Source organism: Annulohypoxylon truncatum, assembly GCF_022578515.1.
Source record: "Annulohypoxylon truncatum strain CBS 140777 unplaced genomic scaffold F4807scaffold_61, whole genome shotgun sequence".
In the NCBI taxonomy this organism is placed as follows: domain Eukaryota; kingdom Fungi; phylum Ascomycota; class Sordariomycetes; order Xylariales; family Hypoxylaceae; genus Annulohypoxylon; species Annulohypoxylon truncatum.
Window position 1 is genome coordinate 12,190 of NW_025953847.1, and position 14,321 is coordinate 26,510.

Here is a 14,321-nt window from a genome sequence, read left to right on the forward strand (position 1 = left end):
TGATGGCAAAAAGAAGAAGAGAAGCCTTGTAGGAAGCTCTAAGCGACAGTTATCGTCACCCGGAGAGGAAAATCTTGGCGATTTAACTGTGTGGTGCTAGCGGAGACTTACGAGGAGAACAACTACAGCTGTCTAAATCTACAAAATGGACAGGCGGGGAGTGGCTCGTTCAGGGGACAAGACTATGTCCCCAACTTTCATTTGTATATTTCATGGCGCCGGAATATATCCCACCTCGTCTCATGACATGATACAAGATACCATGGGTCATTTACCATTTGATAGTCGCTAATTGACCCAGCACGCGATACCCACCAGTCTATTTTTCTCCTTTTTCTCTCTTTTTCTGTTCGAGACATTGGAAGCGCCTGCTAAGATTCGAAGCCATATATAGACGAAGAAAACTCGTATAGAATTGAAGTTTACAAGCAATTTATATTATTTGCATGTGGAGCACAAGCGTTCATATATCAGGATATCTTATAGAAAGAAAAACCTATCGAGGGAATTGATTATTACTATCATCAAGCAGCAGCAACTTCTGTGATGGTCCTGTAGAACTGAGCCGGGTCGTGGGCAAATCTACCTAGGAATAACCCATCCACACCGTCTTTGAGCTTCTCGAATAGTCCAGGACCAGCACTGCCGCCGTACAAGATTCTCGTAGTTCCCTTCCGCTGCCGCACACACTCGAGTGCCCTGATCTCGCGAGTCACGGCGACTACATGCTGAGCATCGGCCGGCTCGGCAGCACCTATAGCCCAGACGGGCTCATAGGCTAGGACAACCTCGGCCTCGTCGGGCAGACTTGCTAGAACTGCTTCAACTTGCTGCTTACACTCGTCGACAGCTACTATCGTGGTTTCCTCGCCTTCCCCTTTCGTTCGTTCGCCAATACAGACCAGCGGGATCATGCCGTGCCGAGCAGCCGCGGCAGCCTTCCTCGCCGTGTCGAGGTCCGTCTCCCGGAAGATACGCCTGCGCTCGGCGTGGCCGAGCTCGACGATGCGGCAGCCAACCTCGGCGAGGACGGCGGGTGAGACTTCGCCCGTGTAAGCGCCGGCGTCCTCGTAAAAGGCATCCTGGGCGCCGGTGAGAATCCCGGTGCCTTCTAATTGTGAGACGACCGACGTTAGCGTGACGTGATCCGGGATGACGAAGACGTCAACTTGGTCTAGGAGACCCGGCGAAGGTGACGATGAAGAAATGATTTGTAAGAGCTCGTGGACGTATTGCTTGGTCCGCGCCGCAGAGAAGTACATTTTGGTGGAGACGCCGACGATACGACGTCGAGGGGGCGAAGGATGTGAAGTCATGGCTGGTGCGGAGGTGAATCGGGAACCCCTTTTGGGAAGTAAGGGGGTAGTGATATGTATGTAATATGTTGGGGCTGGATGATTAGGACTAAATATCCCAATAAATATAAATATAAATACCTAGACGTAGATATAGACGTGAGTAAAAAGTGGGATAGCTTAAGAAGATGCGGAAACCCGAGATTTGTCTATAGCGTCATGCAGTTAATCATGTCATTCGACATCGTTGATGAGATTAGCGAGCTCGCTTCAACGTATGTACGTAGTTGTATGTATGTGTAGTATTAATAAATGTCTTGCGTGGAAGCCACCTAACCAAGGATGTGGATATCAGGGGTATGCAAATAATTTCATAGTAAGATTTATACTAAGAGCATATGAATGTCTATATGCGACTTATGCATGTTATTACCCCTTATCAAATCCTCAATTGAGAATAGTGTCATCGGTGGGTAGCACCTGGACAATTCTTTTTCAGAGGTGACTTGAGCAGGCGCTATCCGCTAGGTATCTACTAGTGTTCTACCTAGGTACGGGCTGCCAAGATAGTAATCTTCTAACGTTGAACTTTTTTAACTTCAATCTTCATCTTTCCCTCTTTTGCGCGGGTTTGCATCTTCCAACGCTGCCTATTGTCGCTTCAATCCAAATAATAATCATTCCTATAAGGCTTTTTCGAGATGAGTGATAGCCTCTACTTTAGCCGCGCTCGCGCTCTTTTCGTCAAAGACGTATCCGAGCCATTCCTTTGCTAGTCTGCGTGCGAGTTCTAAGCCGATTACTCTCTCACCCATACAGAGGACTTGGGCGTTGTTACTCAAGACCGCCCGCTCTACCGAGAAGCTGTCGTGAGCTGTAACTGCTCGGACACCTTTGATCTTGTTGGCCGAGATGGCGACCCCAAGGCCGGTTCCGCAGATGAGCAACGCTCTGTCGACTTTGCCGTCGGCAACTAGCTGTGCCGCCGCCGCAGCTCGGTGCGGATATGCCGTTTTATCATCTGCCGAGAGACTACCAACGTCTACTACGGATTCGACTCGAGGGTCTTTCTCGAAGTCCTCCTTGATTTTGGCTTTGTAATTCACGCCCGCATCCTGTTCATGATTGCGATTAGTATCATTGGCGAGACTCCATGAATAGTACACGGAGATAGAGATTAACGACAGGAAGAAGACGGGGTAAACTTACATCGGAACCTAGGGCTATCTTCCACTTGGGCTCGGCCATTATATGACTGAATAATTGACTGACTTGAGTATCAGGTAGTGGGGCGAGTTGTGATGAGAAAAAGAAAGTCTCAACACTGGACTCTGGATTCTGGACTCTAGACTCCTGTGGTGTGGCGTAGTTTCAGGCTCTGGTAACTCGGCAATCCTTAAAGAGTGAAAGGAGATTATCAGAACCGACTATTCGACGTTGCCGGTTCTTATTGCTAGGTACATTGGGCTCAGGATGCCTCCTCGCCTTTCAAAACTTGAGCTAACAAGCCCGTTTGTTTGTCTGAAGTGGGGGGGATATACTCCTATGCTATATCCTCTCGGATTACCGGATTAGGCAAGCCGATGGCAAATATCTGAATTTACCCCTATGGTTCGCATTCTTCTCCCGGCATCGCTATTCGTAATACACCTTTCACCCCTCCTTCGGTAATCATGCGGACCATGATTCTGTCAACTGTACCGCTAAACCTCAATAGCACCGTGGGGAAATGGGCCTGGAAGCCTAAATAGAATGACCATTTACGAGCTTACGGGCCTCGGTGCCAAGTAATTTCAGCCATAGAGCGTATACACCGACCTTACCGGTATATCAATGCGAGTCTCGTGAACTGAAGAGATACGTTGTCGGGGCCAAAGAGTCCCAAAAGGTCATTGGTGTTGCCTCTTACGGCAACCCCTTAGTTTCCGTAAACTTGATCTTTCACGTAATGGAACCAGAGCTATCTAGGGCGCCTTTTGATAACCTGCCTTTGTTCTCCGTGATAGAAAGCCCCAGCTCTTCTCCAAAAGTTTTACCATAGAAATTGTACAACAAAGCCCCCCTCAGTCCTCTCGAATCCCTCCACTCCTGCGTCATAGCATCCCAAGACCTCGGAAATGTCGAAACGCCACCTCTTCCAGTCTTCGGACGGGCTCGTTACCAAGGCGATTAGAGGCATCATCTCTTACAATCCTTTACTCAGTCTGGACGAGGCCAACCGAGTGGTATTCGATACAGCTTATAACAAGTCCAACGTGTCGATAATCAGCGGAGGAGGTTCTGGTCATGAACCTGCCTGGTGCGGATATGTCGGCGAAAATTTGCTTGCCGCCTCGGTGGCTGGCGACGTCTTTGCTTCTCCCAGCACAAAGCAGATAGTTTCTGCCATCGACAGAGTACCTTCGGATAAAGGAACCATCCTAGTTGTCACCAACTATACCGGCGACTGTCTGCACTTTGGGTTGGCCAACGAGAAAGCCATCGCGAAGGGTCACAAGTGCAGGATGATCATCTGTGGAGACGACGTGTCCGTCGGGAGAAAAGGCAGCCTGGTCGGCCGCCGCGGTCTAGCTGGAGAACTCGGGGTCCTCAAGATTCTGGGAGGTGCTGCAGGCGCCGGTGGCTCTCTTGATCAGGTGTATGACCTTGGCGTCGCATTCTCACAGCAGATCGTCTCCATTGCAGCCACGCTCGATCACTGTCATGTCCCGGGCCGGACAGAACATGCTACTCTAGGAAGCGATGAGGTGGAAATCGGGACTGGCCCTCACAACGAGCCTGGTTACAAGAAGTTGTCTCCCGTGCCGTCGGTACAGGACCTCGTCAAGCAGTTGTTAACTTACCTCCTGGATGAGACGGACCCCGAACGGGGTTATGTGAAATTCAAGGCCGGTGATGAGGCCATACTCCTTGTCAGCAATTTTGGAGGCGTGTCGCATCTTGAAATGGGTGCGTTGGTGGACGAGCTCCTCGAGCAGCTAGCGGCGCAGTGGAAGCTCGAACCGGTGCGTATAAGTAACGGGTTCCTAGAAACATCTCTTAACGCGCCGGCATTTTCGGTATCGATCGTCAACGCAACAGCTGCGGCTGCGAACTGCTCATATTCGGTCGAGGAGATCAAGTCCTTCTTCGACGCCAGGACCAACACTTGTTGGGAATCTCTCACGGGCTCTCAATCTGTACGACGCCCTCGACAGGAGCAATTCGTACAACCACCTCCGGAACCTAAAAAGGTGATCGAGGAAGCCAAGGATCTCAAAATTGATCCCGTTTCCCTAGAAAAGATGCTGCGTGGCGCGTGCGAACAGCTAATTGCCGCGGAGCCTGACTTGACCAAGTGGGACACGATCATGGGCGACGGAGATTGTGGCGAGACGCTTAAGACGGGCGCCAGCTGTCTTATCGCCGCGTTGGACTCGAAGAAACTCGCCGTTCAAGGTTCCATAATCGCTGTCCTTCAAGAGCTCGAGGAAATTGTCGAGGGCAAGATGGGAGGCACGCTAGGTGGCATCCTGGGCATCTTCTTCGTCTCGATGCGTAACGCTCTCGAAGAGAACATTGCGATTGCCAAAAGCGAGGGGCTTCCCAAACTATGGGCTAAGGCCGTCCAGAAAGCCTTGGACAATTTAACAAGATACACACCAGCTAAGGTTGGTGACCGGACCGTGATGGACACGTTGATCCCATTCGCAGAGGGCCTTCGTTCGGGAGAGTTTGCGGATGGTCTCGAAGCAGCAATCAAAGGAGCTGAACTTACAAAGACGTTGAAGCCGAGACTCGGCAGGGCCACTTACATTGGTGCTGATAGCAGCAAGGCTTTACCTCCTGACCCCGGTGCTTGGGGCGCCATGGTGGCTATAAAAGGCTTGCAGTCAGGTATATAATTATTCATGTGCTAGGTATGAGTTTCCGTATATATTAGTAGTCATCGGTATGAAAAAGTGGCTAGCGGGCATCGTGAATCTGGGATGTTTGTATCTTTGTACATAATCTAGTTCAAATGGCGATGGAAGCACATGTTATCGAGACATATATGTACTTGAGCAAACTGATGAAGTACGCACGTGGAGAGGTTGGGACGGCGGTCAGCTTCTGTTTATGGATCGGACTACCCCCTTTTTAGATAGTACTGTAAGACTCGCTTATTTCTTTTAAACGGGAGACATCCCACAACATCCCTTACCTCCTTACCTCCTTACCTCCTTACCTCCCTTACGCCTTACCAGCGCTACCGAGCCAACGCATATACTGCTCTATAGCGGCCTGCATCCTGTCCGTACCCGCCTCGATGACGCTCGTGAGAGGCTTGCCGCGCATCTCTTCCTGCACGGCGGCATAATGCTTGTTCATACCCTTGTTGATGTTGACTTTGGAGACGCCAGCTTCTATACAATTTTTGAAGATTTCTTCGGTGAAGGGGTCGGCGCCGTGTAAGACAAGGCGCACTCTGTCGCCAACCGCCTTATTGATTGATTGCAAACGACCATACTCTAACTGTATGCCTCGCGGCCCGTATTCTCCATGCACGTTGCCAAAGGCCGGCGCTAGCATCTCAATACCGGTCGCGACGAATTCCTCGGCTTGTTCTGGCGTGGTGAGGATCGCTTCTAGGTCGGCAGTCTCAGCTACGCCATCTTCGCCACCTTCGATCCGGCCCGGCTCGGCCTCCGTGGCGATCCCCCGCTCGTGGCAGTACGCGACCAGCTCACGGGTGAGTGCCAAGTTTTCTTCCTTTTCGTAATGGCTCATATCGCACATTATGCTATCGAATGCGCCTTCGATATCTGCGGCGCGACGAACGAGTTCTGGCGTCTGGGCGTGATCTAGATGTAAACTGACGGGGACTTTGGCCGTGTGCGCCGCATCGGCAGCCGCGCGCACGAGAGATGCGCCGGCGTATTCTATGGCCCAGGGGAAGAGTAGGACCATGGCCGGAGACTTGGCCGCCTCTGCCGCGCGAACTGTAGCGATTATCGATTCGATGTTATAGCAACACATGCCCGGCACAGCATAGCCGCCCTCGCGCGCCTTATTTAAGATCGCCATCGAGCGATTCTCGGATAGATCCGGTCGAGACATTTTGGAATATCGCAAGTGGTCCTTTGCTCAAGCACCTTACTACGTAACTCCCGGACGACAACGTAGAGAATAATAGAGAGATGGCTAGCAGTCGATGATTGAGCGAACAGTAGGTTAATAAGTGCATGAGTTGAAATGATATTATACTCGACTACTACATGCACTCTGCCCTTTCTCTATGTATCCAAGTAGCTGGATCCCAACGAAGGCGGATGACAGGAAAGAATACACCTTACCCGTTACCATCTAGGAATCGTTTATACCAATAGTGGAGAAGAACGTGGGGTAGCTCTCTTTTTGGCTCATTATTACTGGTGATGCATACCTACCGAGGACAATGATCCAGGGGATAATGGAGACTATGGAGACAACATAGATGGTCGGTATGACTATCAACCGAGCGATCTCGGTTTATCTACCGACGCAAGGTGTGTCATAGCAAGTAAAAATGCCTGAAGTGACTCTCCCCGCCCCCATGTCCGGCAAAGTGGACATACAGCGAGTGGACTGACTTCAGCCGCTGCGGACAGTTATGGTTACTTACTCGCTCTTCTTGAATTACCGGTTGGGTGGAAGACGGCAGACTCTAAAAAAAGAAAAGGAAAGAAAAGTAAAAAATATCATCATTTTAAGGGGTAACCTAACTTGACCATTCTGAATCAACATCGTGGACGAACTCCTAATACTAAGCGTCTTTCCTAAACGGCCCTAAACAGAGACCACCTCAAACCACAACAAGAGGTCAACATAAACTTGGAAATAAAAACTGGTCTTTGGTCAAGATGGCGGAAACAAAGCCAGAAATATCATTCATCGGCCTAGGAGCTATGGGCTTCGGTATGGCCACAAATCTGGTGAAGCGCGGGTACAAAGTCACTGGATTTGATGTGTGGAAACCGACGTTAGAGAGGTTTCAGGCGGCGGGAGGCAACATTGCGACGACGCCGGTGGAAGCCGTGAGAGGCAAGGACTATTGCGTATGCATGGTGGCAACAGCTCAACAGGCTCAGGCTGTCCTTATCGACGGCGAGAATCCGGCGCTCCCGGCATTACCCAAAGGGGCTGCGCTGTTGCTTTGCTCGACTGTGCCGTGCGCTTACGTCCAGGGTTTAGGCCGGCAACTCTCCGAGCTGGGACGGGGCGATATCAGACTGATCGACTCTCCGGTCTCGGGAGGCGCTGCGAGAGCGGCCGACGGCACGTTATCCATCATGGCTGGGGGCTCGGATGACGCTTTTGAGAAAGGCCGCTTTCTCTTGCAGGAGATGTCTGACCCTAACAAGCTGTACATTGTCAATGGCGGCGTTGGCGCCGGGAGCAACATGAAAATGTGTCACCAGGTTCTCGCTGCCAACCATATCCTTGCCGCGAGCGAAGGCTTGGGCTTCGCCACTCACCTTGGCCTTGACCCTCACTTGGCGAGCCGGGAGGTTCTGAAGTCGGATGCGTGGGCGTGGATGTTGGAGAACAGGCTCCCGAGAATGCTCGATCCCGAGTTTAAGCCTGTTGCCAGCGCCTTGACTATCATTCTGAAAGACACGAGTATCATTACCTCCGAGGCGAGGCGTTCCGGGTTTCCTACTCCCATGTCGAGTACCGCGGAGCAAGTGTTCTTTTCTGGTCTCGGCCGCGGATATGGGCCCGACGACGACAGTAGCCTAATCAGACTGTACACGGAGGGGAAAGGAAAGGTAGGCCCGGTCAAGGGGTTCGCTGAAACTGACGAGGCAAAGTTAAAGCTTGTCAAAGCTTTGTTTAAAGGCATCTACCTCTGCTCTGCCGCAGAAACTATTGCTTTCGCGGACCGATGCAACTTAGATCTGGACCAGGTGTTTGAGCTTTGCACGAGTGCGGCTGGAGGAAGCACGATATTCCAGGTAGTCGGCCCAGACATTATCAGACTACGCCGCGGACAACCACTACCGACGGACGACGGTGAAGGCTTCAAGGAAATCGCACAACAGCTGCAAGAGGCCGTTGAAGAAGCCCAAAGACTGAAGGCGCCTGTATATCTTGGTAGCCAAGCACTCACCTTGACACAACTTGCAACACAATCTGCCTCGGACGCAACCGGTCCTGTCTCGAGAGCTACTATTGCAAAACTATGGGGTTTATAAAAGTACGCACATATAAAATGTATTTAGCTGGAGTGTGGCAGGATAAATCTGCGTCGAGGCACAAACTCTCGGAATGCCAAATATTTGTGCAATGAAAGAAGGGGGGCCAGGGGCTCAGGGGTCACTTACAGCCACACAAACGCAATCTATCAAGAATCAAGATAGATATAACCATCATACAACCACTGGACTTCAATTATTATTTTCAGGGACCTAAAGAATGGGCACACCTAGGAAAATCATGTGAATACATCCGATTATTACCGACTAGATGACCTATTATATTAGTTGACCCTTAACTTTGAACGAGCGCCCACTGGAATAGAAATTGAGATACCAATGAATACCCCCTGGAATACCATCCCATCTTATCCAGATATTCAGTAGCCGCTCTGTTCTTGTCTGTGATCCTCTCTCGCAGCCTCGCCTGCGTCTTTGATAGCTTGTTCATCTCCTCTAAGCTTTGCAAAGTACTCCTTAATATCCTCTGCGCCGATAGCTTTGCCGCTCTCAGCAAATTGCTGGAAGAAAGGCTTGAGACGTTCTTTGAGATGATTGTACGCCATCACACCCTCTATCGCACGCACGCGATCCACGTTTCTCAGCGCAGATTCGCCACGGTCATACAACGAGCCGCTACCATGGGTCGAGCCGCCCTCGGATCCAGGTTCTGAAAGGGGAGGTTCATACGCTTCCTCCTCCTCCAAGAGTTGTGGGTGGAGTTTGAGGTCCGGAAAACACGAGGCGCATCGACAGAAGCGGTCGCGAAAGTCGGAAGTAGCAAATAGTGAAAATTTACCGGCTGGTGCTGGGGGTAAGGATACTAGCTTGCATTCCTCAGTAGGTCCGATTTGCTCTTTCTTCTTCTCGTCTTCTTCCTTGACCTGAGAGGTGGCGCCGTTTGTTTCAGGAACGGGTGGAACAATCTCAACCTCAGTAGTCGCCTCGGACTCATTCTTAATGCGCTTGCTACGTTCGCTACTCTCGCTTGACTCGTCATCATCTAATTTACGTTTCTTAGGCGCCGTCACCTCTCCCTCCTTTTGGAAGAATACAGCTGGCAGAAATCCAGGTGTGCCGGCGTATCTCTTAATCCACGGATGGGCCTCAACGCACTTATAGCAGAGGAAATGGTCGAACGCCTCCTCAGCAGGAAATCCTTCTGGTAGAGGCGCATCATCATCATCGTCGTCATCATCATTACCATCCTCGTCACCTCCTTGATTGCCATTGACTTGCCCGTTTGCGCCATCTTGTGGCGTCGTGTCTTCGGAGATAGTGGGTAATGTGCCATTGCCGTTGGTATCGCCGTTGACACGTTTATTCGAGGCACGCTCTGCCTGCTTCTCATACCATCTGGGTCCTAGGCCGACGAGACAACCAGGATGATACCAATCTTCGCCACAGCCGCCGGTTTCGTGTGTGCCAAGACCTAAGCACTGGAACATGGTACCCTTCTGTTCATGAGGCTTGTAATCGATGGAACATGAGCAAAATCGGTTGCGGAAGTTCTGGTTATACTTGTTATTGGGATCAGGCTGCTCGGAGTGCACGCCACCTTTCGTGTTAGTTTCCGGGTTTAATCGAAGACTGCATTTCTGTTCGGGACTGAATCGCGTCGTTCCACAGTCGCAGGTGAAATTGCGTTTCTGGAAGATCTCGACTAATTCGTGTTCTCCATGGCATTGAACGGAACATGAATAACACACCCCAGCAGGATTGTAAGGATCGGAAGCATTCGCGGGGGGCGGATTGCAAGTTAAACAGGCGAAAACATTTTGTCGCAACGATCCAAGTGGCTTGGTGCAGTTTTCGATGCTCTGATTAATCGCCTGTTAGCAGATTGTCAGAGTTATATAACTGAGCACACCTACGTATGGAAGGGCTTCGCGGGCATCGGCTTCTAGCTGCAGCTGATCTCTAATAAAGTCGGCGGCAGTCTGGGAGTTGTCGGACTGTTGCGACAAGCTCTGAGTTCGAGGTCGCGACGCGATGCCAGCATCGGCCGTCTCGTGAGAGATATTTGGGTCTGACGACGGATCCATCGTCTTTCAATGAACGAGATGAATGGAGAGAAGATGGCAATGGTCAAGATTGGTTGAAATAATGTTCCACCCGGAAGTTGAAAATGTTCAATGGATGTGTGACAAGAGCGCGGCGCGATGGGATTAGAATAAGAATAATATGATGTCACAGTGGATATTTTCTTAGGGAAACGCCAATTCGCACTTTATATGTATCTAGGTACTGATTTGTTAAGAGCACTCCAGTGAGCAGGTACCCGCAGGCTTAGAAGTGGTAACCGGATAAACTCAAGCAAATGCTTCATGTACCTCGTAGCTGGTAGGTACTTCCTGCCCCATGATCATCTGCTAGCATCCCAAAAAGGTCTAGTGCCACTTTACGCGACATGGACGCGTCGATACGCGTTAAATGGCAGCTTTTATCAATTTGTTCAATTGGTTTCGTGTCGCGCGCAATCCACTCTCCACAACTGCCCAGCATCCACAGATGGGTCCCGGTCCCCTTTCCAGGTTTTGTCCCCATTCATATCCCACTATCTCTTCGACCCTCTCTATTACCAGCTACGTACATAATCACCTCAAGGAAAGTAAAAGTGAAAACATTTCACAATGAGGTAAGTTCATATCAAATGCGCACCCTGAAAAGTTTCTAAAAGTTTCTAACCCGTCTCCTCAAGTTCTCCTCTGCGTATGAACATGGACTCCGCTAATCGCGGTGCCGCCCCTCGTTCGAGCCGCAAACGCTCGCGCACTGGTGGCGGTGATGCCTCTTCTTCCGTCGCCGCCTCAAGCCCTATGCCTTCATCTCCACCTGCATTCAACATTGCCCACGGCGGCGACGACGATGACGATATCGAGGAAGAAGCTGAGGTCCAAGACGACCTGGAGGATCTTGATGAGATGGCTGAAGACGACGTGGATCTTTTTCGCGAAGGTTTCGAACGAGACTACAGAGAAAAAGATGACAATGATGTCTACGAGGGGATCGACATTGACGACGAAGGAGAGTTTGACGATATCAACCTTGGCGATAGAAGACGGTTAGAAGCCCAGCTAAACCGCCGAGACCGGGAAGTAGCTCGTAGACGGCGGATGCCCCAAGCCTTCCTCCAAGACGAGGACGAGGATGGGGATGTTGACCTAACCGCCCAACCCCGTCGCCGTCGTCACCACTACGACGAGGACCCAGACGATGAGATGGACCAGGATATCATGGACGAGGAACTTTCACTTGAAGCCCTACAAGACGTCAAAGCTGCGAGCTTGACCGAATGGGTATCCCAACCATCCGTGCAACGTACTATCAAGCGAGAATTCAAGGCCTTTTTGACCGAGTATACCGATGAGAGTGGTTCTTCGGTATATGGCAACCGTATCCGAACCCTCGGTGAGATCAACGCCGAATCGTTGGAGGTGTCTTATGACCATTTATCCTCATCCAAGGCTATTCTTGCCTACTTCCTTGCGAACGCACCCGCTGAGATGCTCAAGCTCTTCGACGATGTGGCCATGGAAGTTGTCCTTCTTCATTACCCCGACTACGAACGCATCCATCCCGACATTCACGTTCGTATTTTTGATCTTCCCGTCCACTACACCCTTCGCCAGCTAAGACAGTCGCATCTCAATTGTCTGGTTCGAGTAAGCGGTGTTGTTACTCGAAGAACAGGCGTCTTCCCTCAACTGAAATACGTCAAATTCGATTGTACTAAATGCGGAGTTACCCTAGGCCCTTTCCAGCAGGAATCTAACGTCGAGGTCAAGCTCTCCTTCTGCCAAAACTGCCAGTCTCGCGGCCCTTTTACCTTGAACTCGGAGAAGACGGTCTACCGAAATTACCAGAAACTGACGCTCCAGGAGTCACCAGGGACCGTCCCCGCCGGTCGTCTACCTAGACACCGAGAGGTTATCCTCCTGTGGGATCTGATTGACAAAGCGAAGCCTGGCGAGGAGATTGAGGTCACCGGCATCTACAGAAACAACTACGATGCTCAGCTGAACAACCGTAATGGCTTTCCCGTCTTTGCTACCATTTTGGAGGCAAACAACGTCATCAAGGCTCATGATCAGCTTGCCGGATTCAGGCTCACCGAAGAAGACGAGCACGAGATCCGTAAACTTTCCCGTGATGCCCAGGTTATCGATAAAATTATCAATTCGATAGCACCTAGCATCTACGGACACACCGATATCAAGACTGCTATTGCTCTATCTCTTTTCGGCGGTGTGGCGAAGACGACCAAGGGCGAGCATCACGTACGAGGAGATATCAATGTATTGCTGCTCGGTGATCCAGGTACGGCCAAGTCGCAGGTGCTCAAGTATGTCGAGAAAACTGCGCACCGCGCTGTTTTCGCTACTGGTCAGGGAGCTTCTGCTGTTGGTCTCACGGCTAGTGTCCGTCGAGACCCCTTGACTAGCGAGTGGACTCTAGAAGGAGGCGCTCTGGTGCTCGCCGACAAAGGCACGTGCCTCATCGATGAGTTCGACAAGATGAATGATCAGGATCGAACTTCCATACACGAAGCCATGGAACAGCAAACAATCTCTATCTCAAAGGCTGGTATCGTTACCACCCTCCAGGCTCGATGTGGTATCATCGCAGCGGCCAACCCTATAGGTGGTCGTTACAACTCTACCATACCCTTCTCGTCTAATGTCGAATTAACTGAGCCCATCTTGTCCCGATTTGATATTCTCTGTGTTGTGCGGGATACCGTCGATCCCTCCGAAGATGAGCGTCTAGCTCGGTTCATTGTTGGTTCCCACAGCCGTAGTCATCCGTCCACTCAGTCTGCCGAAGGATCTATGGAGGTTGAGCATGATTCTGAGGCGACCCAAGAAACCCAGGCGCAACCGAAAAAGGAGGGCGAGCTCTCTCAGGAGTTACTACGCAAGTATATCCTATATGCACGAGAGCACTGCCAACCGAAGCTCTTGCATATGGACGAGGACAAGGTGGCGCGTCTATTCGCAGATATGCGACGAGAATCGCTAGCTACCGGCGCTTATCCTATCACCGTAAGTTATTCTGTTTGACGTATCCAAATGCGTGTTATAACTAACTTGTCTGCTAGGTCCGTCACTTGGAAGCTATCATTCGAATATCCGAGGCCTTCTGTCGGATGAGGTTGTCGGAGTACTGTTCAGCCCAGGATATTGACCGAGCTATCGCCGTCACTGTTGACAGTTTCATCGGCAGCCAGAAGGTCAGCTGCAAGAAGGCGCTCGCACGTGCATTTGCCAAATACACGTTGGCGAGACCCGGTGCATCTAGCACACGGAGAGGTGCGCCGCCTCAGCGTCGAACCGCGGTGGCGGCTTAGGATGAGTCGAATTTGGCGTAAGGCAGCCACTTACCTCAAGGAAAAGGGATAGTGAAATATAGGAAGTTAAGATTGAGCGTTGGGCTTGAATGATAACGTTGACTTTGATATGTATGACTGGGGATATGAGTGTCAGGGGCTTACGATGGCTGCCCCCTTAACACAACTGGCTGTAGGTATTCCAGAGAAGTTGCACCGGGTTAGAAAAGATAGCACGTAATATGATATTTCATTAGCATGACCTGGTCGAACGGGCCCTATCAGCCTAAGCTGAGATACTGCGAAATAACGGTGCTTTCCCTGGAACGTTCACCTCCCATGAAATGTGCTAAGAGTAGGATATCTAAGGCGTTACGATTCACCAATAGTCATTTAGCCAGATATCTTAGCTTAGAACTTACGCATTTAAACTTCCTTCTAAACACGATGTAGAGTTGAGCTGCGAAAGATAACGTCCTAGGCGTGTAAGTTTGTGGCTAT

The 14,321-nt window shown here is 50.7% G+C and overlaps 7 protein-coding genes across 7 annotated transcripts; 3 read left to right on the forward strand and 4 right to left on the reverse strand.

Moving 5' to 3' along the window:
- Positions 1 to 434: 434 nt before the first annotated feature.
- Positions 435 to 1,645, reverse strand: F4807DRAFT_448129 (Triosephosphate isomerase). Its single transcript, XM_047999910.1, has one exon. The coding sequence runs from the start codon at positions 1,314 to 1,316 to the stop codon at positions 525 to 527; it is 792 nt and encodes a 263-aa protein (XP_047848774.1). The 5' UTR covers positions 1,317 to 1,645; the 3' UTR covers positions 435 to 524.
- Positions 1,646 to 1,889: 244 nt separating this feature from the next.
- On the reverse strand, positions 1,890 to 2,977 carry F4807DRAFT_354702 (ribose-5-phosphate isomerase B). Its single transcript, XM_047995502.1, has 2 exons — positions 2,505 to 2,977; positions 1,890 to 2,410 (listed from the first exon to the last, which is right to left on the reverse strand). Exons 1-2 carry the CDS (start codon positions 2,541 to 2,543, stop codon positions 1,979 to 1,981), a joined length of 471 nt encoding a protein of 156 aa, XP_047848775.1. The 5' UTR covers positions 2,544 to 2,977; the 3' UTR covers positions 1,890 to 1,978.
- Positions 2,978 to 3,412: 435 nt separating this feature from the next.
- F4807DRAFT_454771 (glycerone kinase) lies at positions 3,413 to 5,179 on the forward strand (the record flags this gene model as incomplete). The annotated part of the gene is made up of 1 exon (XM_048000625.1): positions 3,413 to 5,179. One exon carries the CDS (start codon positions 3,413 to 3,415, stop codon positions 5,177 to 5,179), a length of 1,767 nt encoding a protein of 588 aa, XP_047848776.1.
- Positions 5,180 to 5,343: 164 nt separating this feature from the next.
- Positions 5,344 to 6,765, reverse strand: F4807DRAFT_354680 (aldolase). The gene has a single exon (XM_047995501.1). It carries the CDS (start codon positions 6,372 to 6,374, stop codon positions 5,508 to 5,510), a length of 867 nt encoding a protein of 288 aa, XP_047848777.1. The 5' UTR covers positions 6,375 to 6,765; the 3' UTR covers positions 5,344 to 5,507.
- On the forward strand, positions 6,766 to 8,681 carry F4807DRAFT_354679 (NAD binding domain of 6-phosphogluconate dehydrogenase-domain-containing protein). The gene has a single exon (XM_047995500.1). The coding sequence runs from the start codon at positions 7,157 to 7,159 to the stop codon at positions 8,489 to 8,491; it is 1,335 nt and encodes a 444-aa protein (XP_047848778.1). The 5' UTR covers positions 6,766 to 7,156; the 3' UTR covers positions 8,492 to 8,681.
- On the reverse strand, positions 8,682 to 10,787 carry F4807DRAFT_354678 (putative zinc finger in N-recognin-domain-containing protein). The gene is made up of 2 exons (XM_047995499.1): positions 10,366 to 10,787; positions 8,682 to 10,311 (listed from the first exon to the last, which is right to left on the reverse strand). The coding sequence occupies exons 1-2, from the start codon at positions 10,534 to 10,536 to the stop codon at positions 8,872 to 8,874; spliced, it is 1,611 nt and encodes a 536-aa protein (XP_047848779.1). The 5' UTR covers positions 10,537 to 10,787; the 3' UTR covers positions 8,682 to 8,871.
- A 100-nt stretch (positions 10,788 to 10,887) lies between these two features.
- On the forward strand, positions 10,888 to 13,960 carry F4807DRAFT_354784 (MCM-domain-containing protein). Its single transcript, XM_047995503.1, has 3 exons — positions 10,888 to 11,129; positions 11,193 to 13,536; positions 13,593 to 13,960. Exons 1-3 carry the CDS (start codon positions 11,125 to 11,127, stop codon positions 13,839 to 13,841), a joined length of 2,598 nt encoding a protein of 865 aa, XP_047848780.1. The 5' UTR covers positions 10,888 to 11,124; the 3' UTR covers positions 13,842 to 13,960.
- The last annotated feature ends 361 nt before the right edge of the window (positions 13,961 to 14,321 follow it).